Here is a 24461-nt window from a genome sequence, read left to right as displayed (position 1 = left end):
ATTATAGTATGTTTTATAGTAAATGAAGAGAAAATTTTGGTACACTATTCTCGTTTTCTTTATCTTAGTGTTTTATGAAACTATATCTGTCATTATTTTTTTTTGCTGGCTTATACATTTTTTTATTATATGCATTCTTATTAGCTTTGCGGAATACTAATGACACAAATCTGAAAAATTATATTACATAGCATGAATTTTGGCACAAAGTATCTATCATCTAATTTAAATAAATAAAATAATTTAAAAAAATACATACAATACTGCTCTAATTAAATAATGAAAGCTTTGAAATAAGCGTAAAATTTCAAGTCATTGTAAAAAAACATTATTCAAGTAAGAAATCATTTAGCTACTATAAATCATAATAATAATAATAAAAAACACCTGTTTTACATCATACTATAAAGTAGTCTAAAGCTCAGCTAATGTATTAATTAATCTTTTCTTGTTGTACCAAAAAAAGTTTTGATATCTATTTTGTACACACAAACTGAACCTTTTCGTAATATTTTTTAGGTTTTTTTATTAAATAAACACAAAAAAGCTTATTGCAATATATTTACTTTGATATAAAAAAATTAAAGTTAAACAAGGAGACAAATTTTCAATAAAATTACTAATGCTCCTGTGGTAAAAATATAAATGATATATAACTGTATATATATATATTTAACTTAAAAATGTAATTAGCTTTTTTATTCAATAATTATAACATATAGAATAATTTAATTGTAAGAGTGTAGGTATGTGTAATTTAATGTATTAGTATTAATATTAAAGTTAGATAATTAGTTGTTACCTATCGATTTTATGTATTAAGGCTTAAGAAGGAGAATTTCGTACATAGATGTTTTTCAACTTATGCAAAAATACAACACATTTACACTGACAAAAATATAGATAGCACTTTATAAAGTTTTTATATTTAAAAAAATGAAACTGTAAACATTGAAAAATATCTATATTAAAACCATTGATACTTGCGTAACTTTTGCATTGGTAAATTTGAGCTTGAAAGTTTTTTAAGCATTTTCTAAAAAAAAAATGCAAAAAAGCTGGAACGAGCTTTTATGCTGATATATCGGTATCAATTAATTTACCCTCCGCACTTGTCCGTCCGTGCAGGGAGAGGTCTTCCTCTTTGGTTCTGAGCCGGAGATGGGGTCGTGGGGGGCTGGCGGCGGGAGAGACGCCGCCCCCAGAGCTCACTGAGCCCCCAGAGCCTCCGCCCCCAGTCCCCGCGCCGGCGCTGCTGCTTCCGTACACCTCCTGCGACAGCGGCTGTGTTGATTGAACGTTAAACTGCAACAAAAAGAAAAAGTGGGTTCATTAGATTGCTTGCAAAGTAATAATCTATAAATATATTCCTATTAAAAAAGGGTAACACTAGAAGTGGAATTGTACGATGCAAAACTCATTTTAATTGCGAATATTTACTTACAATTTATTGTATATGTACTCATCATAGTTTATAGAAACGTATATTGAAGGTAACTTAAATGCATCTACATACATACTATAAAAGTTTAACAGAATATAAATTATAGCACTAAATACGTAGATATAGTGAAAGACAAAAAACAGCACGAAAATGTGCATTAACATTTTTTAAATAAAATAATAATCATAAATAAACGTGATTAAATTAATATTTGACTGAACTGTAAAGATTAAACTCACATAGAAATATAGATGTTTCAGCAAATTTTGAACCAATAGATATAGCATTTAAGTCGAATATCATAACAAACATTAAAACACAAGCGAAGTAACAATGTAGAAGTTAAATTTAACTAGTTTCCATTTGATTCCAGATATAAAAACTAATTTATAACTGACAGGTTGAAAATAATAAATGAAATAATTTAGCATATTATATATAAACAAATGAAATCAAATGTTTATACTATTATTATTTTTATTTTCCTCTTTCAAACTAGAAATTGTTTATTAAACCGTTACTTTTATTTTATAATTTAATTTAAAAGCGTGTATTTTTCTGTATTTCCAATTTTATATTAAACGTGCATACTATATAAAAAAGAAACATTCGTTGACCATTGCATTACATTTTCATTTGGAGTTTTCTTCCCACTTCTACTGGGTTCTATTTATTATTTATTTCTAGTACCTAAGTATTACCATAGCTTAATAAAGTCTGTAAACACGTAATTTAATTATTTAAATATTATTATCTTTTTAATAACTACTGTTCCTACCACTGGAATATTTTAAATTATCAAACCCTCGGAAAAATATATTTAACAGTTAAAATGGCATACAAATTATAAGAAAGATATTTGATTGTTGCAAAGATAATAAAAATAAAATTTAAAATATTAAAAAATCAGAACGAAAATCGTATTTTATTTGCAATTTATTAACAAAGTTATATTATATGTAAATATTTTAAATAATACTTAAAATCATAATTTTAAACGTTTGCAAGTAAAAACGCGTATGTGTGAAGTAATAATAACGTTTATATAATATATCTACATATAGATATCATACTATACCTATATGTACTATTTAGTTTATTTTTATAATAATTTTAATAAAAAAAAATGATTAGAATAATCAGCTTAGTTTTTCTGTAATTTTTATATCAAAATATTTACAATAGATCACTACTGCAAAAATCATCTTTTGATTAATGTTACAGTGAAAGTGTATTACCAGTGAAATCATATTCAATATATAGATATGTTTATCACCGAAAATATTATTTAACTAGTGTCTATAAAACTCAATTTGACAGTTGTAAAACATCCATTTGCTGTTTAAACACAGACCTAACTTTAAAAAATCAACCAAACCCAACTATATTTTGTTAACTTTTTTAGGGTAAATCGTTTTGACTAGATTTGGTTAGGTATTTTGTCAAATAGTGTAACGTTAACAATGAGTATCTGATCATGTGAATTGTTTAATGTATTTTAACTGTCTGAAATTAGTGAAAGTATAACTTTACCAATAATACACATCCACTGTAACATGTTTATTAGCAAAAGGAGCACATAAAAATAATTAAATAAAAGTCCATTAAAGAAAATTTTCACTACTGATATTTTTATAGAAATTTAATATAATTATAGTATGTTAATAATGCATAATAAATATAGACAATGCTAATTTATGTATACACAAAATGCTGACAGACGTCCGAGAAAAATGGCGTCCGGCTCTCGGAAGTCCGTGCAGCCATTTGCGCGGCCATCTTCCAGGAAATTGAAATCGCAAATGGCCGCCGCCGTCGTAGCTTTTTTCTCCCTGGGTCGGATTAAGCGGCGAATTAAACAATGGACGCCACAACGACCGGGTACATTCCTAATTGGAAACAATCAAGATGTCGGCTTCCCGACAATAATTGTGGCCCGTCGGTCCCTTTAGTCCTTGCTCGGACACCTGTTGACGGACTTTATCGTGGGATTTTTCTAAAGAACTATATTCCCATAAGGTAGTTCGGAAAATTATTGTCACTTTTAATCGTTACAAATTAAATGTAATGAATAATTATAATATAATGAATACTTTAATTATATTATGTGGAATAAATATTTATTGGCAAAAAAATTAATAGCACATTTTAAGTTAGTAAAATATAAGGTATAAAAGTACATATTCGATATGTGTTTTAGTTACCACCCGCACAGTAAATGAGGAAAATGATAGTGATAAAAGATTGTAAATTTTCAGAACTTTTCTGATATAAATTTAGCATTACAATTAGTATAATTAGTTAAATTTTAGATGATTTAAAAACAGAATCATTAATTATTTTCCAACTGACACTATAGTTAGCCATAGCCATCAATGTACCAAAGAATGCAGTTATGCACAAGATGCCTTGACCAAATCAGTCCCCAATTTTATAATAATAATTAACGCCGCTCCCCAAGGACTCAAAAGGCATTATTGCTTATTTATCAATACTCTGGCCAATATTTGCATTCGGTTTTTATGAGTGAATGCCACCCTTTGGCGGCGGGGGCCGGCTATCGCCAATTATAAAATAAAAATGATCGGCCGAACTGTTCGCGCAAAAACGCTCGACGCTAGGCACGCGGGAGGAATGCCTTTACCTGAGCCCGCACTCTCTATCTCCATCCCTCGTTTACTTGATCGACTATTTTGAAAAGAGAGAGACGAAATTGGCGAATTTCGCAAGTCCATAATGCGCGTTCGCAGAAGTGATCGCGTGTTGCCCTGTGTACTCTTGTCGCTCTATAGTTCTACACCGACGTCAATATTTGTATTGGAATATAATAAAGGCAGGTGTTTTCCTTTTTTATCATATTGTGTACGAACCCCATTGTCTGCACAATCGATAAACACGCAACTCGTCTTTTGGTCGCTTCCTTACAGATGTGTTTATGATACTTTTTGGGACAAAAATGACGATTGTAATCGCAGTCTCAACAGTGAAAAATTCTCTCAATTCGGACGTCGATAAATTTTAACGATACATATTAAGATTGTACGTGGGAAAATTTTAATTAAAGATTTTTCAGATATATACTATAAGTTTTATAGTATTCGAATAATAAAGGTTTCTACCATTTATTTTTAATGAGCAAGATTGATGATATATAACAGTACCTACATTAAATATGCAAGTATAATATAAAACGAGTAAATCTTTTTAAATAAATAGTAAACTATTCTATCTAAGATTGAGATAAATATTGGTTGGAAATCACCAGTGAAAATTTTGAATGAATGTCAATTCCTTTTGGTCTGGTAAAATCGTATGGTAACTTCTAAATGTATATTATGAACAGGCCTGCCGAGAGGGGACAAATTCATGGAACCCATTCTTCTTGAGGGGCCTGACTATAAAAAATCATTGCAAAAATATATTTATAAAAAAAGTAAAAATCGACCTCAAATAATGAATCTGAACTAAATTATAGCTGTTTGAGATGTATGTACTGATGTATTTCAGGTATAATTTCCTTCAGCCCTTTTTATACATACAAGAAATAAAAGGAGCGTAACATTGCCTTCAAAAACACACACTTTCTAGGTAGTAATTTCACAATAAACATTATGTTTTTGACGCGGCTCTGTTTGTGCTAAAATTTGTTTGCAAATTATTGTTGACTATTGCTTTTTGAACGTTTAAAAAATATTAGACATGAGAGAAAATAATCAACGAATGTAAATTAGTAGCAGTAAATTTAGGCATTTGATCTAAATTTTAAGTAATTTGACAACTGGATTTAATGCAGTAAAATAAATAAATAACACATTCAGTTTCATGTGATTATTCTTAAAAAAAAATCAGTCTCGAATCTATAACAAGAATATTTTTTTAAATATGTCATTTCAGTAAAATCATATTGGAATACATTTTCATCAGCAGATTTATATTTTTACTAGTGAAAATATAAATAATCTGGCAGGCGCTAATAAAATTACATGATTTCAACTCTTCTATCTGTAGTAATATAAATATTTACATACTTATCATTATTCATTTACATCTGATGTATAAATGTTACTGTGAATCTGTATTTTTTGGTAAAGTTATATTTTCACTAGTAAAGTCCAAATACATTTTCAATAGTAGATACATACAATATTTCTATTAGCGAAAATATAATTTAACTTAGATTCGTTAATATGCTGCTCTAAAATGTCTATGAAGCTCAATTTGACAGTTGCGAAACGTCCATTTGCTGTTCAAACCCAAGCCTAACCTAATGAAAGTTCTAAAGCGAATTATAGTTTGAGATCTTTCAATAGGTCATGTCCAAAATACAAACTAAGCGAACTAATCTCTGAGGAGAAAATAAGCGGAAGAATAAGTACAAACAGACATGGCATATCACATATTGCTCCATGGTTTGTCTGCATTTCTATATTACACTATGTTTTAAAAATATGATAGCTATCTTTACCAATATTACCATGAACTTATAATATAAGAGGGCTTATCAAAGTATATTCAAACCTAATTTTGATCAATAGGAGAGCGCAAAAACCAATTATCACTTCTCAGAAGGCAAAAATTCACGTCAAAAGCAATAAAATCGTGTCGGCGCCGTCGCAGTGGGAACGCTCGGTAACGAGCGTTCCCACTGCGACGGCGACGGCACGATTTTGTTGCTTTTGACGTGGATTTTTGACTTCTGAGAAGGGATAATTGTTTTTTTGCGCTCTCTTATTGGTCAAAATTTGGTTTAGATGTGCTTTATACGATTCTCACTTTATTTTTTATGCACTGACTTATAATTTTTTATACTCGGGAGCAATATTTAATTACATTTTTATTTATTATATATTAATTATGATATAATTTTAGAAAAACTTATTTTAAGGTTCTTTATTATAATTATGATTTTTAAGTAGAAAACGTAAAATGTTACTTTTACAATTTAAATGTATAATATTACACTGCAATTTAATATTTTGCCACAAAGTTAATATATATTAAATTAAGTTTAAAATTACACGCTGATTTCAATTGCTTATAAAATGTTACAACAAATTATACAATGCGATATAATATTTTGCCACAAAATTAGGATATAGTACACGCTGATTTTAGTTTAGTATACTTTTTACTACGTTTTTTAATTTAATATAACACATATATTGTGAATTTATCTAAAACTGATCTAAAAATCTTGAAATTTAAAATCACCTTTAAATACAAAAAATATAATTATATTAGTAGAAGTATTTAATGGTCCATTAATATACTTTATGAATTTAATTAATTAAAAAAAGATGTCCCATGTCTGAATTTTTTAAGCCCTTTGTCTATTAATCAGCTAAAAATATTTGTTTGTGGCTTTGGTAACGAAACAAAGTAGTGTCCATCTGCTCCAAGTTCACTCTACACGTTTCCTTCATACATATACATATCTACATACAATCGTATTTTAGTTTAGAATCAGATAAGTCCTAAGTAATATTTGGTCCAATGACACGCAGTCATTTGCATAAGAGGTTATAATAAAGCGCCAGCTATTTCGGGACACGCCCTCTATTTAAATAATGAAAAACACCCCCAAACCCCCCGCGAATATATCACCGATCATTACGATGGCATTTCCTGCCCCTTTCTCTGCGAGACTGATTAATCAATTTAATTAGTCAATTCGCTTTCGGCGCTGCTGCGTATAAATATAATATTCCAACCGTACTATATAATTTACATATAAATATATATGTAGTATATTTTTTAGTAAGCGCCGTCATATTATTTTTATTATCAAACGCATTGGATACCCTCACGAAATGCGATTAATTTACTACTTCTTTATTTATGTGCGTTTGTAAAAAATACATATACATATAAACGATCGCTGGAAATTTACGACTTGAGTTTTGAAATTATGATTTCGATTTTTCGTAGATTAAATAATTTAATTTATTAATATTTTATTTACATTGACAGCATTATTATTTTAATTAACGTATCATTACTCACAATGAATGTACATTTATGACTTTCAATGCAATAAAAGTAATATATAATATATTAAATAGTATAATTATTTTTAACTGCATTTTATAGTCGTATGAGAAATAAATACTACGAGTTTATGAATTAAATTATTTCTTAACGTTTTAAAATATGCATTTAAATAATTGTACGCATTTCGTGTCATTCGTATGTAAATATTTCCCATTGTAATGCGCCCGTTATTCAACATAAGTATGCAAAAACGAGCCGAAACACATCACCGTTGCCCGTATTTAACTATTCACGTTAAATCAGTGATTTTACGAGACTATTTTACGACAATAATGAAATTCTATCGCGTTATTAAAATACATAAACGGAGCGAATTTTCCGAACGATAACGTCCGCCCTCACGAAAATCGAACGCAAGTTAACCGCATAATTTTCACATTAAAACTTTTCCCTTAAAAATATTTAATCATACGTGTGCCGTTGTATTAACACACACATTAAAACACGCTTTAAAATTTTTATGTTGTCCGAAAATGCCTTTTAAAAATTTAATCATCTAAGAAACGCCTGCATTTTCCTACAGTGCACCGAATAATTTATGGTCGTTTCTCAGGCTGGATTTTCTTAATAAAAAAAATCTTACCCCCCTTAAAACGGACGCATATTGGATTCGAAAGAATCCGACCGTGTGACTGATTCCCCCGCCGGGGGGCGTATTAAAAATTTTCCGGCCCGGGGCTAATTTATTATCCGCTCATACAAATATTCTTTATTATGTGCCATATAATATGCAAATTAGACGCGTTCGGCTATTGTTGCCGTGATAAAATTCCGGACACACGGGTGTGATCGTATATTTATTTTCTTATATTATAATTTTCGTATGACGCGTACATGAATTTTTGTTCTTATACTGTAAGAATAAATTCAACCTAGGCGTCGGAGGGTACGTTAAAAATTGATATCAACATCGTGAATCAGTGAGTTAATGTTCGCGTCCACAATGAAATTTATTTCGTGGAATTCGCTTCGGAAACGACGTTATGTATGTGAAAGAATGCTTTTTCAGATTATTACAGAAATTCGTGAAATTTTACGATTTTATTTTAATGCTTTGTGGACACAGCGGATCGTATAAAAAGCTTTGTTTCGTACTCGTTATACGTATTATATCGCTGACGAATTAAATAAAAAATGCTTAAAATTTGTCGACGGTTTTTTCATCAATTAGCAAAAATTTTAATCTAAAGACGTTACTCAGACGTTTATTACTAACCAGCAACAACGCTGGCTTATCCTGAATATTAAGTGTATACATTTATAGTACTTTATATCTATATATTATACAGAATGTTTCTTAAGTGACTGTCTATTTAGCAAAGTAATGGAAATTACAAGAATATATATAGCTATCAAACATGACATTAAGACAATACAGCTAAGCAAAATACAAAAAAACTTAAAGTAATCATTAGTTTTGTAAAAAGGACTCACGAAAAGCATTGCCAGTTTATTAAATTGAATAAATATACATTTTTTTGCAATTTCTCTGATTCACATAATGTTATTTATAGTTTAAAAAAAGATTGTCTTAGCCAAAAATTTAAAAATAGTTATAGATAATAACTTGAAAGTTCATGGCTTATATTTACAGAGGAAAATATGGTAAAACCATTGAATACATATGATACATTTTCATGTCTCCAATTTCGCATATTACTGAAAGACCCATTCTTACACATTCACGAAAACTAATATGATTCTGAAAGAGAACTAATATTGAGATGAACAAGATGAGCAATAATATGAACTAATTTAATTTTTTTTTTTTTACTATAATATAATTAAAATTATGTTAGGTAATATATAATAAAACTAAAACGTTTTTTTATTTTAACGATTAGTAATATAATTTCCTGCAAAAGAAACCTTCACCTACCGGAGGTTTTGATTCATAATATTGCGAAAGCTAACTTTTCAATCTAGGAAGTGTCGTAACGATCGAAATAAATGCTAGTCGAAAAAAGAAAGTTTTAGATAATAGAGTGTATGAGATAAAACCTTCCAGGGCAAATTACTTAATTTTATCGAAAGTCAAATGCGCCACAATAGGACGCGTATTGTCGTATTATTCGACTTATATTAACAGATGCAGGCATTTTTTTACTTCTATAAAGAAACAATCTAGCTGATAAGCTTATAGATATTATTTTTCCAGGTTCAAGAGTTTTCATAATGCACAGTTCCTTTGCAACGCCACCATATAAGCAAAATAAGCTATTTTACAGTGAGCTCGGACTTTGTGGTAGGTTATGCTACTTGACCTTTGGATGACCACTGTCTTCTACGACGAATTTTTGTCGTATAGCACTCATTAATCATCTCCATCTATCGAGAAAATGCGACTCAGCTTCAAGATCCAGAAGCTCTTGTGATATGCGGATACAAGACGATTTTCTTCGATCCCTTATCTCCAAGTCTTCTCAAACTTTTGCATATGTCTATGCACTATTAAATCAGACTGGTTTAGTTTATCAGCTGATGGATTTTCTTTCATTTCTGCAGCAAAGACATAAACTTTTCTGTTCACTCACGTCCAACACTTTCTTGGTATTTAATTTTTTAAACCATTTTTAACATGTACAGGTTTCTGATCACTTCTGCAATTTTTAAAAATAAATTCATTTTAAATGCAATTTCGTATGAATGGTTAAATTTCAGAAAATTCTGGCATCGTAAATTTTCGGGCCTTATTTATTTTTAAAATATTACCACAGACGTAACAAAGAATGTACTCAAGTATAAGTGGCGTAAAAAGCGACATTCATTTCGGAACTATTTAATATATTTTTTATTAAAATAGATAATTTTTATATTTCAGTTGCTGACTCTTATTTATTATATTTAAAGCTATGTACATATTATTACAAAAGTATGAAAAACAATAACTAAAATGATTTTCCATTATTGACATTTTTTCCATTAAAATCGACCAGATTAAATCACTTTCAGAACATGAATTAAAAAGTCCAACTTTTTGTATTACACTTTCCAAAATTTCTGTTATGCCAATTTTATATTTAAAGTTTTAATTTTAAAATCATACAAAGAAAGTGGTAAAATTGAGCCTTTTACAGTATTTTTTATTTTTAGTAAAATTATACATTTAGGCCACTGTATGTATATTTGTATATAATATAACAGTAAGGTTTGTCGGTTTTTAAAAACAGTAGTTTAAAAACATTTTTACTATAAATTTGTAAAACACAAAAACAGATTTTAGAATTTTAAATTTTGGTTTTGAATATTAGAATTATTATTTTGAAACATTCGTTATATTTTCAAATCATTAGAACATATGCTTCAGAATAAAATTTAACATCAATTAAAAATTAGTTTTAAAGGAGATAAATTAAAAAAAACTTAGTAAATCTGTGGAGAAACATACATAATTTCTTTATAGTTTTTTTATAACATAAAATAATAAAATTTATTTATTTAATAAAATATTATTTTGACTTGAAATTGCTTTGGTTATAATTTATTAAATGGCTCACTTTTTATACTAAAAGCAAACTTCACGAATTTTTGTTTTAAACTCAACGTACAAAATTTGGAGAGGAAATAATAACAAGAATACAATATACAAGCTTTTGCTTATATTTACAAAATTTACACATTATTTAAAAAAAAATCATGTGTATTTAAACTAGCCTTAAAAGCAAAAAAATAATACTTAGAATGGAAATATATTTTAATAATGAATATATTAATATTAATAATTGAAGACATTACATAAAAATTAATCTATTTATGTACTTTTAGAATATCATAAAGAGTTATTATCAATACTTAAAAAATACAACAAAAGCAATGAGTGAGTGATATATATTTTAGGTAATTTTGTGCTATAATACAATTTAAATTAAGTAACGAAAATGTATATTTTGTAATGATATTTAAATTGATTTCTTAAATATTTTTATTTACATTTATTTTGTAAATTATATTATTGTAATAGTTAAATCATAAACCGGTTTTATTAACCGTCGGGTTTCGTATACACCTTTGTGTATTCTTTTCAAAAGTATTTAATACTAAAAAAGCAAAAATTAATTTCTTTAAATATTATAAACTTAAAATTCAAAATAGCTTTAGCAGATGTAATTTTTTAAGGTTTATTTATTATATCAGATTTAACGTTTAAAATCAAAGAAATTTAATAGTGTTTATAAATTTACTGGTTGTTTTCTGAATTGTTTTATATTTCAATAAAGCCCAAATAAAACTTATTTTACAATAAAAATATTTTAAAATTCGTTTTCCTAATTTTTTAGCAAATTTAATACTTAGCCATCAAAGTAAATAAATATGATTATAGTAAGTATATATGTATAAATATGCCACAAATGTGTACATGTAAATTTCACAAATAATATATTGACCCTAAACATGAACAAAAATACAAAAAAAAAACAATTTTTATTATAAGCTTATTTAATATACATAAATTGAGATTGGTGTACAACATATAATATAAATTTAAAGTGAAATAATTTTTGTATCTTTGAATAATTTAAAATAATACCCTAATATTTGATCAAATAGAAAAATTTAGCCCAATGATCTGATAAGTTCACAACATACGCTAATTAAATACAATTTCAATTAAATGTTCATTGGAAGCAAAAACACAATAAATAAAATAACATTCTATGTTTTATGCAATACACGTATTCAACAATTTACATTAATAACTCGCGAATTATCGCATATTACAAACTAGGACGAACCAATTGAGGTCATCATATACCTTGAACAAATTTATTTTTATATATATGTATACATATTATTTTTTAACAAATTCATTACCAATAATATAAACGTTGAAAAAAACTAAAACCACTCGCGTAACTAATTAGCACTAATTAATTTGTTAACAATATTTAGATTTTTAACAAAAAATACATTACGTACAAAACGTCGAGCGTAACTCGTTTAGTGAAAAGCTATGCGAAAAAATCGCCGAAAATTTCACGAATGTCATTAATTAAATGGCGGAACACTTGGCGTATCCGATGCATGATTCACAAAATTACTATATTTATATATATACGAGTGTGTTTATAAATAAGATTGTTGAATAAAAAACGTTTCTATCAGTAGGACGGAATTATTCTAATGACGAAAAACATGCACGGAATGCAAACTTGACGAATTCAGAATATGCCTGGTGTCCGTTTGATGTCATAATTAATTGCCAAAATACGGCTCTTACCATTTTTTTTTTTATTTAATTTCAAAACATCTTAACAAACCTCTAATTTGGATATGATGAATTCACTGAGAAAAGATGAGTTATGATTGTCTGCATTTTTGCGCGAAAGAATGTTAATTTTTGCGTAGAGCGCAGGTAAAAGTTATATAAATGGGATTTCAAACACATGCTTTAAATAGTTTTGATACAAATGTAATTTATTAGATTGCGTATGGAACTTCGGGCACATCTTTTATTGTTGCGGTTTCGATTGCATTTTTAATTAGACTAGCGAGAAGATGAATGGTTTCCTTACAAGGTAGAAAAATATAAAGACTACTAATGGATATTTATGTGCGTTTTCCTGACATCAAATAAGTGCATATTGCACATGCGAGTCTACAAAAGTGGTCTGACTTGTTGTACAAGGCCAACTTTAGAGCTACTGCTTATTGCTATCATATTTTAGCCAGAGGTTTTTTTAACTACATATAATTACCGACTTCCTATTGAAAGCAAAAATAGTTGACGCTATATAATATATATTTTCACTTTTAATACTAAAAGTAAGAACTTATCTAAAAATATAAGTAAGATATTTTTATATCTGAGCTAAAATCCCACTTAATACTACTAAAACTACCTTCAAAGTTTTACTGCACATTTGAGATTTAAATAAAAACCTGTTATCAAATTTTTTATTTAGTTTATATGTGTTTAAACTTGTTCAACAAATCTACATCTAAACAACACTTGAAAGTCAAATAAAAATTAAGAAAATAAAAACTATTTCATTTGACTAATTTTTATCGTAACAATTTTAGGTTTAATACCAGTATTGTATTATGTCATATAAATCATTTTAAATTATAAAACAATATAACATAAGCTTCAAATTCTTTACGATAGACTTACGTTTATATTACCATAATAAACCATAAATGACAGGTAATGCAACCCCATGTTTATGACACGAAAAGTAATCCATGTAGCCGACACGATTTTATTGCTTTTGACGTGAATTTTTGCCATTTGAGAAATGATAATTGTTTTTGCATTGTCCAATTGACCAAAATTTGCTTTGAATATACTTTAATAAGAATTTCAAAACAGTCAATAAATTTTTTAACTCACACCTCGTTTCTATTTTTATTTTTTTGCTAATAAAATACCTGTTTATAAGTACAACACTCTCAATAAAATGGTAGTGTATAAGTTAAATTTTCTGCATATTGAGCCTCGCCTTACACATTCCTAACAAATATAAATTTATAAGTTGCCAAAAGTTTCATGCTAGATGATAAAATTTACCTTAACATTACTTCGAGTATATTAATTGCTTGAGAAAATTTTGCTCTGCGATAGGTACCAATTTACTACAGAATTGACAATTATCTAAATTATAGATGTTTTTAAATATCTTATATATTCTAAAAGACGATAAAAAAATTGCACTGATCGTTAAATTAAACTATGCCGTTCCCTTAAATTAAAATAATAGTTAAAAAATACTTTACACTGCCAGATACATCATGATTATTTTTCTTTGGTTAAATCGTATAATTCGCCATATAATTGAGGTAACCTTTGCCTCATGATTTTTAGACCACTGTCCTAGATTAATCAAATCTCAAAATAGATAGAGGGATATCATGATTTGATGCCGAATCCATATCGATTACAGTGCATTCGCACGATTATTCTTTCACATCATCATCCATCACATATAGCACATACCCGGGTACCACGCACCGGTCGGTCTAGGATGCCACACATTTGTCATGCCATACCAACGTTATGGAGTGATAGAGGGAGGATAGTGATGGACGGTATGGTCTTCGTTTAAACTGTGCCGCCAGATCGGAGATAGCCGCTGCTCCAAATGCTTGCCGGTCTTTGATCCGGACCGACGTCCGTCTTCAAGAGGACATTGTACAAGCTACAATCTTGGCGTCTTATTGATTCATTAAAAACAATTCCTCGGTGTCATTTGACGTCGGCTAATCGACGTCGAGAGATTTCGCGGCGGCGGTGACTGCGCGTCTAAAGAGGGCGGATTCCCGCACGAGCCTGGGAACGCTTCAATGAGCACGACTGAATCGATTAGATTCGACTTTTATAAAAGCAACTGTCTCATGAATTGATTCAGTACACAAATTAATAATTTTAGAAATTCTATTGAAAATATTATACGTTTTTATCTATCTAAGTATATCAGATATAATGAACACCTACAAGTAATTTTTAACCATCAGACATTTTTATATGAGAATCAATGACATCTATATAATTAATATGTGTATTATAATTTATTATCAATACATGTAATTTTGCGGCTGAGACCGGTTTTTAATAATAGAGAATTTTTGTATATAAAAATTCGAGTCTGCTGCCATAGCTGGAACCCGCGAACTCTATGTTACCAATCTAGACTTTACAGACAACGCTATTTTGACATGACTTGAGTAAATATCAACATTTATAAGTAAAACACAAATAATTTAGACAAAAATTCGCAATGACTACTCAAATAAAAATCTATGTTTATAAGTAATAAAGAAAATTATTAATAAAAACATAGTTGTTTATTAAAAAAAAAGTAACAACGCGAAAAAATAAGAATGATAGTATGATGATGATAAATATAGGGCTCTATAAAAACGACTGAGATAAAGACAGCAAATTGATAACTAAGGAATTCTTAGTCCACGACTATGTTTATTCAAAACGAGCAGAATTTCTTGGTTAGTGGTGATTTTTTAATTAAAAATCATACGAAAATGACCAATTTCAAATTTAACGCCTTATTTTTAGAATTTTACATTGAAGTAAATAAATAAGTAATTTTGTAGATTTAGCTATTGTATTCAATAAGCTCTATATACCTAATTTGTATTATTAATATGTAAGATTTTAAATAAAATTTAAAATATTGTATTGATATGTTACAATAAATTATTAAAATATAAATTATAAATATATATGTATTCCTTATTGTATTGATTATCATTGAGTAAATTAATCAAAAATGTTTATTATAATATAACCCAAACTAATATATTATTAACGCTTAAAAATGTTTACGACCCAAGCCAGGCAAACAGCTTACTAATTATTTTACCTGATTTTTACGTGTCTGGGCTATATTTTATTTTTATTTTGTACCAATTAAATTTAATTAAGCACGTACACAATTCAAACTTGACCATTGTTAAGCACCCGTTCTTCAAAATTAAAAGCAACACTCAAACCACCCAAAACGATAGATGCTATCGACGCTCTGTTTAATTTATTATTTATAATGCCAAAAGTCATAAAATATAAAACGAGCCAAGTCGACGGATCACACGAGCATTGTGAATTTGAGTTCATTACTGTGGTAGCACAACCGCGTATTCATATAGTTTTATTGGAGTCTTAACGACCACACCTCGATGAATACCAAACGACCTCAGGATGTTCAAACAAGGAGCTGTAAAATTTATATCATAATTAGTTTAATTATTCATAATATATTATATAAATTATTGCAGCAACTTTGAGATCACTTCGTTGATAATAAATCAATCTCTTGCCAAATTCGCTTCAGTCGTAAATAGACATTTGTTAACGTACAAAAAGACTTACTGACAGATAATACAACAGATATGGCTATTGAATATTTTAAAACTTTCCCCTTTGGACACGTGCATGTGGCGAAAACGTACTTGGCGTTTTATTGTTTGGTTGTAAAAAACGGTATTTTTTTAATGTGTGTAAAGTGTGATTTACAACCGTTGGTCCGCGTGCGCGCTCATACCAACTATAACCAAAAGCGTAATACAATAACAACAAATTAAAAACTGGCTATAAAACTGGTGGCAGTTAACAAACAAACAACGCGGTGAAATGATTTATTGATAAACGTAAAATAAAATGCCTTTACCTTTTATTAACGGCGGCTAGACCATGTGACTCTATCTGATGTGTCAGATTCTAACTAACTCGGCGTCAAATTTTTGATCTGATTTTATCGATATATCAGATAATCTTAGACACATCAAATTTCACGCATTTGACTTGATATCAAAATTCAATATTATTTCATTACAAATATACGTTGGTAAGATAATGTGTTGGGACAAGAAGGGTCAATCAATCATATACTAAATTATATCGAGCATTGATTTATGAATATACTACTACATAAAAATGTTTTATACACGAAAAAGTTAGATTAAAATATAATAATATTTTCAAGTTTTTTAAAATATGGTTAATTTCGAAATACTTATGTCGCATAAATAACGAAAAAGTACAATTCGTGCTTTAAAGTTAGCCGTTTCAAAAACAGGATCACATAATTTTTTAGTGAATCTTTGATGTTACAAAAAAAAACTTGAAACAATAGCTTTATTTGAGTACATACCTCATATTGATGTTATCATACATTGCTCTAAAATATTTTTTTTAAAAGAACGACAAAAAAACAATAACATAAAAGTTATACAAAATATATTAATTGTGCCTTTATTTTACTATGGCGTTAATAGTTCAATAAATATCGATAACCTAAGATCTTTAAATTTCATAAGTGTCAGATTAATAGGAATAAGCAAAAATATGGTTTATTTAAATTGATTGAAATTATGTAATAGTATAATTGTTCCTTTAAAAATACAAAAACGCGATCTAATAAATATGTAAATCGTTGGTTTACTGCACGTTTCCAAAATGTTGCAAAAATTCCCTTTCCCTCACTAATTGCCAGAAATCAGACAGTCGACCTTGGGTCTACGTTCAGAGAAGGGAGAACAGCACAAACAATTATTTTTTGTCTAAAGCCAAGTGTTTCACTGTTTTTATTGAATTCCCTTTAGACGAATCGTCAAAGTGAGCAAAAATTTACTAAGCTTTTGTTTTTGGCCGGCAAAATGCAATCCTTAATGGAAGCTAACGCTCAACGCCGAGCTTTTGATTTCGATCTTCCGAAAAGGGACTTTCAACGATACCATCTGCCAATGATAGACTGCAGCTTTCAGAGCTGTATTCACGGAGCGAGACCCTTTTTAGAGAGCAATTCTCATAGCAACCTCCAGAGTTATTTTATTTACTTTTTTTACTAGAAATCTGACCATGATAACGACAGTTTTCTCTAATTTATCATGATAGCCATTATACAAACAATAATAAACATTTAAATAAAATAATTAAAAAGTAAATGGTGCATACTTAATATACATGAGCACTATCCCACATTTTTTTCCGAATTCTCATAGCAATCGCCGAAAACATATTTGTGTTAGGCGAGCTCGTTGAAAAGCTGGATGGCTCGTACAAGAGGATCATTCTCAATCGCTGACGTCTTGACTGCAACGGGAAAGAATAAGGAACGCGGTCGCGATAGTTGCATCTACTTCCATCAATCCGTATTTTTTTGAGATTTTTTTATAATTACTTGCTATTTAAGATACAACATTTTATGGCATATCTATAATAATAGTGGAACTAAGGGTATTCTATTAATTTAATCCATTCCAAATTATTTGTGTGAAAAACACTGTCATTTTCATACCAGAAAAGATTATAAAAATATTTCGCGAAACCACTCAATAATGACAACGATAAAAACAACTTTAATTTTAAATACAAGCACAAAATTCCAAAGCACAAAGGTATTGTTTTAGAGGCTAAAGATAAAATATCAATGGTTCAAGATCTTCGGTGAAATGTACTTAATTATCACTTAATTTATTGTTTATTTTTATTTTTCCTCAAAATAAAACCAGCCACGTTAGATACGTCAAATTAAAACCAGCTACGATATAGATACGTGCATACAATTAATATGTTTGTATTAAAAATCACAAAAACACGCCATGACAGATCACAGACGACAATAATTCAACTTGACACTCAAGACAAGACTCTCTGAATTTCCAGATTAGACACCTCTTTGACCTCAAAACCCAAAATTGTATTAGATAAATATTTTTTTATATTTGAATGCCTATACACTGGTTAATCTAATAACGTATTATTTAAAACGTAGATATTTCGTTTCGCAAATAATTATGTCTACCGATATTCTAGTAACGATTCATTATGGTGGCGATGTGACATTCTCAAAACAATCAGAGAATACAAAAAATTGCTTCAAAAATTAACGTTACAACTAAGTAAACGAAGTTAAAGTTTTAGATTTTTTGGATCCAAATTGTCTACATCATAATTTAAGCTCTAGCTTGCGATGGATTTCTGATAATGCTGCTGAGGAATAATGATCCCTAAAATAGACATTTCTTATTTTAATTCGCATTACCATAGCAATAAAAATAAATTGATACGCGCAATGTGACGGAAATCTACTGAGAAATGAATGCTTATATTATAGTATAAAAAGCATTTATGAACAGTATATAAAACACATAAAATATGATACATATCTAAAAATCATTCGAATTTGTTGATTGAATCAATAATTTACACGAATACTTCGATAATTGTATAAAATAGATCAGGCTAAATTTATTTATTTTATAGAAAACATGTAATTGAGACTTTTTAAATGCGCCATTATATTTCTAGTCGATTACACAAAAAATAATAATCGATGTTGTCCATTTACGCATAGTGTTCGCCGCAAACGAGTTTATACCCATTTTATATATACGATCAACATCAACAAGCCAACAAGTGACGTGTTTCACCGTTTTTTTTGTTCGATTTGCCTTAAAAACCGGTGAGTCGTTCGAAAAAAGTCGGAACCCGCTGGCGTGGCATGTCACGGCGTTTCTCCGAGCGACGATCGATTAGTTGAAAAAGTAGTTCGAAACTCGGTTCGATTGTCACATTTTGTCGAAGGGCGTGCGCGCTTATCCATCGGCCGCGGTGACAATCGTACGAATGACTGCCATTTCTCTTCTGGTGACTTTCGACTCACCAAAGTGAGAGTTATAAATGCGCCGGGCTAAGCAGTCCCTCCACATCACAGGGACGCGATTTTTCAGGCCAACAGCTCATTTTTTCGGACTCTTTCTTTATCTTCGACATAGCGCCGGAGTCGTAAACTTAATCGTAACAGCGCGGTTAAGCGGCTGTTAACTGAAAGAATGGTGATTATTTTTATATTTATCTATAAATCATTTCATCGTGTTGCTTGCTCGCTATTCGCTAACTTACAACAGTTTTATGACTAGTAACATTTTGCAAGATACACAAAGCTGATATAACGAGTTGTACGATAGTGTAATGCTTTTGATCGTTATTTTTTAAATTCATCAGTTAATGTAATGACTTCAATATAAATATGCTCTAAAGCGTTATTTTTTTATTAATCATGCATATTAGGTAATGCAAGATATTCCAAAAGTAAAGATAAAAAGTTCAGAAAATATTTTGAAATTGCCTTAAAAAACATAACCACCATTCAGTAAGTTTGGTTCATGTATATTGATTGCAATATATTAGAAGCAGTGCTGTAGTCGTAAAATTTGCAATGGCTATATGATAACGCACAATAGTGTAGTCAGAGCCGAGATCGAACCCGGGCCGGACCTCATGACAAAAAATGCATTTATATAATTTTTAACATCGTAATATAATTTATTGAATAAATAATAATATGTACGAGTTAACCCTTTCTATGCTACAAATAAATATAAAAATTAGCCATCGTTACGAGTGAGAATCGAATAAATATCATATCTAACATACTTTGTTTGTATGCACATACATATTTTTTTTATTTGTATAATTACTGCTTTTCTCATTTATTAATAAAATATTATTTTATAAGAGTAAGTAAAATTAAAAAATTATATTTATATTTACAGTAGACCCCCCAATAACACGGTAAATTGGGGACATGCGTATTTGTTGGGGGAATAGAAAATACTTTAAACTATTTTTGCATTACGTACGTACAAATCAGGCGCAAAAGGTGAAATATTCTCTCTTTGGTTCACTCACATACAAATAGCACGTCACTAATTTACCGTGTAATTGGGGGTCTACTGTACACATTTTTTATTACTTTATTCATTACACATCTAATGCAATATGTCAGGCATTTACCCAATGAGTTACAACAGTGTTAACACAATCAACAACTACCAAGCAAATAGTGAGACACAAGTCTATCAATCAGTGACAAACATTTTAATAATTTTAAACCATTATTACAGCCAGTCATTAAAATTCTCTATACACTACCTAATTTCATTTTATTTTAAGTTTAAATATTCAACACGATATTAATCTGTGAGATTAGGAAAATCTAGGAAAACTTTATCTGTGATGATCGATCTGAACTTCAATCATATAATAATCACGAACTCCAATTTTACAGATACGATATAAATTGAAAAACAATAGGGTCCAAATGAGATTCAAACCCAGTTATTTCAAATATTAGTTATCGATTCGTACCAAGATATGGTAATTTATGGTTTGATATATATTTTTATATATTAAAATATATACGATTAAACTTGAAAATAAACATTTGCATATATTGAGTGCTTCTTTTGAGTTAGCACATATATTAATAGTCAATATAAATTCCATAGAATGTGAATTTTAATATAAGATTTAGACGTTAAACGGTGGTCAATATATACAAGTATAAGAATCGGGCGTTTCTCGGAATGATTTACTTTGACAAATGAATGCAACGAACCCTTGAAAGCAGTCCGTCTGTCAATCAGCATCGGAAAGGATCACTCCTTGCAGAACTGAGACGTTCTCACGCGGACGAGAACATTTGTAAGTAAGCGTAGTCGGTTTCTTGAACCCCTCTATTGTTAAAAGTTTGGACGTTTCAGTTAATTTTAGACCGAGAATCCCGAGGGAAGAATTTTTACCTATTCCAGCCGAAAACTGCAGCCGAGGAATGTAGCGCCCGCAAAGCCCCGATAAAATTTATGCTCAATGTGAAACGGTTTGTTTTGGGAATTTTATTTTTGGCCATTGTTTTTATCACCACGCAGCGCCAAAACCATAAATAAGGACGATTTGAAGCTTTACTGGTTCTTTTTCATCAAAGCTTTTTAAAAGCTCTAAAACTAGCATCATAAAATAAAATTTATATCGAACCTTTTATTATGCTCTAAATATTGAAACCCACTAGCAAATAAAAATTCATACACTTTCTATCAATGTTTCTATTGAGATTATATTTTCAATAAACTTTTTCCTGGTTTTTAAATTATATTAAATTATTACATAAAAGTGTTTTAATAAGCTTTTTTAAAGCACAGTATACATAGTATTTATTTATATAAATTATTTATTTATAATAAAATACAAGAATATAATTAAAAAATTTAACTTTAGTCCTTTCCATTACAAAAACACTTAAATTAATATTTTACACACATACATTCATTTTCTTATACATATATTGCTACTATGTAATTATCTCTGTCTAGAATTAAATCTATGTACCTTTGTATTTATTATTAAATACCTAAGTAACATATATAAATATATAAAACATTTATTATTCACTTTTCTTTAACTATTAGTAATTATATGTGTGTTTAATACTACTTTGATTAATAAATAAAAATAATTGGGTACTGATTATTAGCTTCAGTATATGTTATAATATTCACCTAATTAAAATTCAAGTTTTAAAACGTTTGAGAATAACAGGTTTGATTTAAACCTTCCTGCAACGTTTCATTGAAATTGGTTGGGTAGTTTTTACGCAATCTCCGACACAATTTTTTATAACCCAAACACATATATACATACATATATACAATACATCATCGTAACATCTATCAAATCGTGATTTGAGCTGATACATGATAGGCTTTCACCAAAGTTTGACGACTTCAATATCTCTAAATACATCCATATACGTATATGGAGATAATATACATATATATTTTATATCTACATATATAATAAAATATTAGTTTTTAGTATCATTGCTAATTTTCATGTTATTTTTTTTAATATATATTATATTAATACTATAAGCATCACTCTCGAGCTTCTCATAAGTCATGTTAATGAAGGACCTTTGACTTCCCCCTACGATCTCGAGGACGAAAGGTGAGCAAGAATAATGAAGGGATCAAGACGTCACGACCAGCTTCCTGCGAAGCCAAGTGTTAAGTCGGTTTATCTCTCGTTCTAAATTCAGGTCCCAATCAATCTTTCAGTCTTTAGTCGATTTTGTAATTCCATTTTATTACCCACATTAACGAGCGATGCATCGTCACCGGAGTAGGATCAAAACTCGTTTAAGTAATAAAAATTCATGTCGCGCTATCAGCGACGATCGGATGCGTTTTCATTTAAAAATACATTACCCATGTGCTTATATACCTATGTATGTATAATATGTGTATGAGTGTAAAATTTTAAAAATCCGCAAAATATGTCTCTTTATCTTAATTTGACGATAAAATTTTCGAAATGGCTGTATTTTAATATTTTATTGCGGCGTTAAGCGAAATCCTGTTTTCGTATAATTAATTCTACAACATAAACTCAGAAGCTATATTTATTTCCTCTAACGTCATAAAAATATTTAAACTGCTCACTTTACTGAAATTCTTAATATTTTTGATACTTGATTAAGATCTTATCAGCGTTGTTTTAAAAATTCCAAGAAAATTTAAAATATTAATTTGAGAGTTCGTTGTTCTTTAAAATAAAATATTTTATAACCATATATCCATGTAATATACAAATTAAACACAGTATTAAGAAAATCGCTATACATGATACAGAAAAATGTAAATTATGATAATACTTAACCTATATGAATGTATAATTAATTAAAACATTACTTTTATAAAAAAAAATCAACCATTATTAATATAAATTATATAATCTGTATGCTCACTCATTAGGAAGGAGATGAAGTAAAAAATATTATATCACGTATTTTTTTGCGATTTTTATGACCCATTGATGCGAGTACGAAGCTATATTTTTTTAATATTATATATTACATATCAAGTCTACTTTATTTATTACAGTATTCATTGGATTTTATTGGAAATTTTGTAATTAAAATCATTTCACAGAATTTATATTTTATTAGTTTACAAAACATATATTTATATGTTTAGTATAAAATATTTAGATAACTTACTAATAGTTGTATAATGAATAAATATTTGCATAGTGAATTCATTCAGTTTCAAGAAAATCTATATAGCCAAAGTTATATAAGAAAATATTCAACGAAATTTTATTTTAAATATACATATTATTAATTAGAACATATGCAGAAAATCTGGCGAATTAATAAATTATTTAATGCTTAAAATAAGTCAATAATCTACATATTTATAAATAATTTTAACTGTAGTTCATTGCCTAGAATATTAATATGTTTGTAATATTACTTATTTAATATCAATTATGTAACCTAAAAAAAGATTATGTATATAATATAATATAGGGATAGGTTTTTAGGTTATATATGAACGAACTAATGATTTAATTAATTAAAGATTTCTCTATAAGTAATGATATAATTCTTATAAATTATTCAACAACTTTGTTCATCTATGTAATATTGAAATATTAATATCTGTAATTTTTTTTAAAATAGTTATAGCATTTTCCTTTCAATTGATCATTTTAAGAATACATCATATAGATTTAATAATACGTCATAATATAAAATTAATAATTACACTAATATAAAATTAATAATTAAAAATGATTTTAATATTTAGTTTTACGTTTAGAACAACGATTGCTAGTTCACAATTTTTTATAAAATAATAATGTGTTTCAAGTCAATTAAATGGGTTAGTA

General features: G+C 28.6%; 1 protein-coding gene across 9 annotated transcripts in view; it reads right to left on the bottom strand.

The window, feature by feature from the left end:
- The window catches only part of vg (transcription factor vestigial), a 128165-nt gene that overhangs the window by 69068 nt on the left and 34636 nt on the right, over positions 1-24461 (bottom strand). For all 9 annotated transcript variants that reach the window (XM_088200490.1, XM_088200493.1, XM_088200498.1 and 6 more), the window contains one exon: positions 1104-1305. In XM_088200490.1, the coding sequence (XP_088056616.1) occupies positions 1104-1305 (202 nt within the window). The remainder of the gene's footprint in view (positions 1-1103; positions 1306-24461) is intronic.

Source organism: Plectrocnemia conspersa, unplaced genomic scaffold (genome assembly GCF_051122295.1).
Source record: "Plectrocnemia conspersa isolate PC_06_02 unplaced genomic scaffold, ASM5112229v1 ptg000012l, whole genome shotgun sequence".
NCBI classification, from domain to species: domain Eukaryota; kingdom Metazoa; phylum Arthropoda; class Insecta; order Trichoptera; family Polycentropodidae; genus Plectrocnemia; species Plectrocnemia conspersa.
Note: the sequence above shows the minus strand (reverse complement) of the source record. Positions and strands in the feature narration are given on the sequence as shown.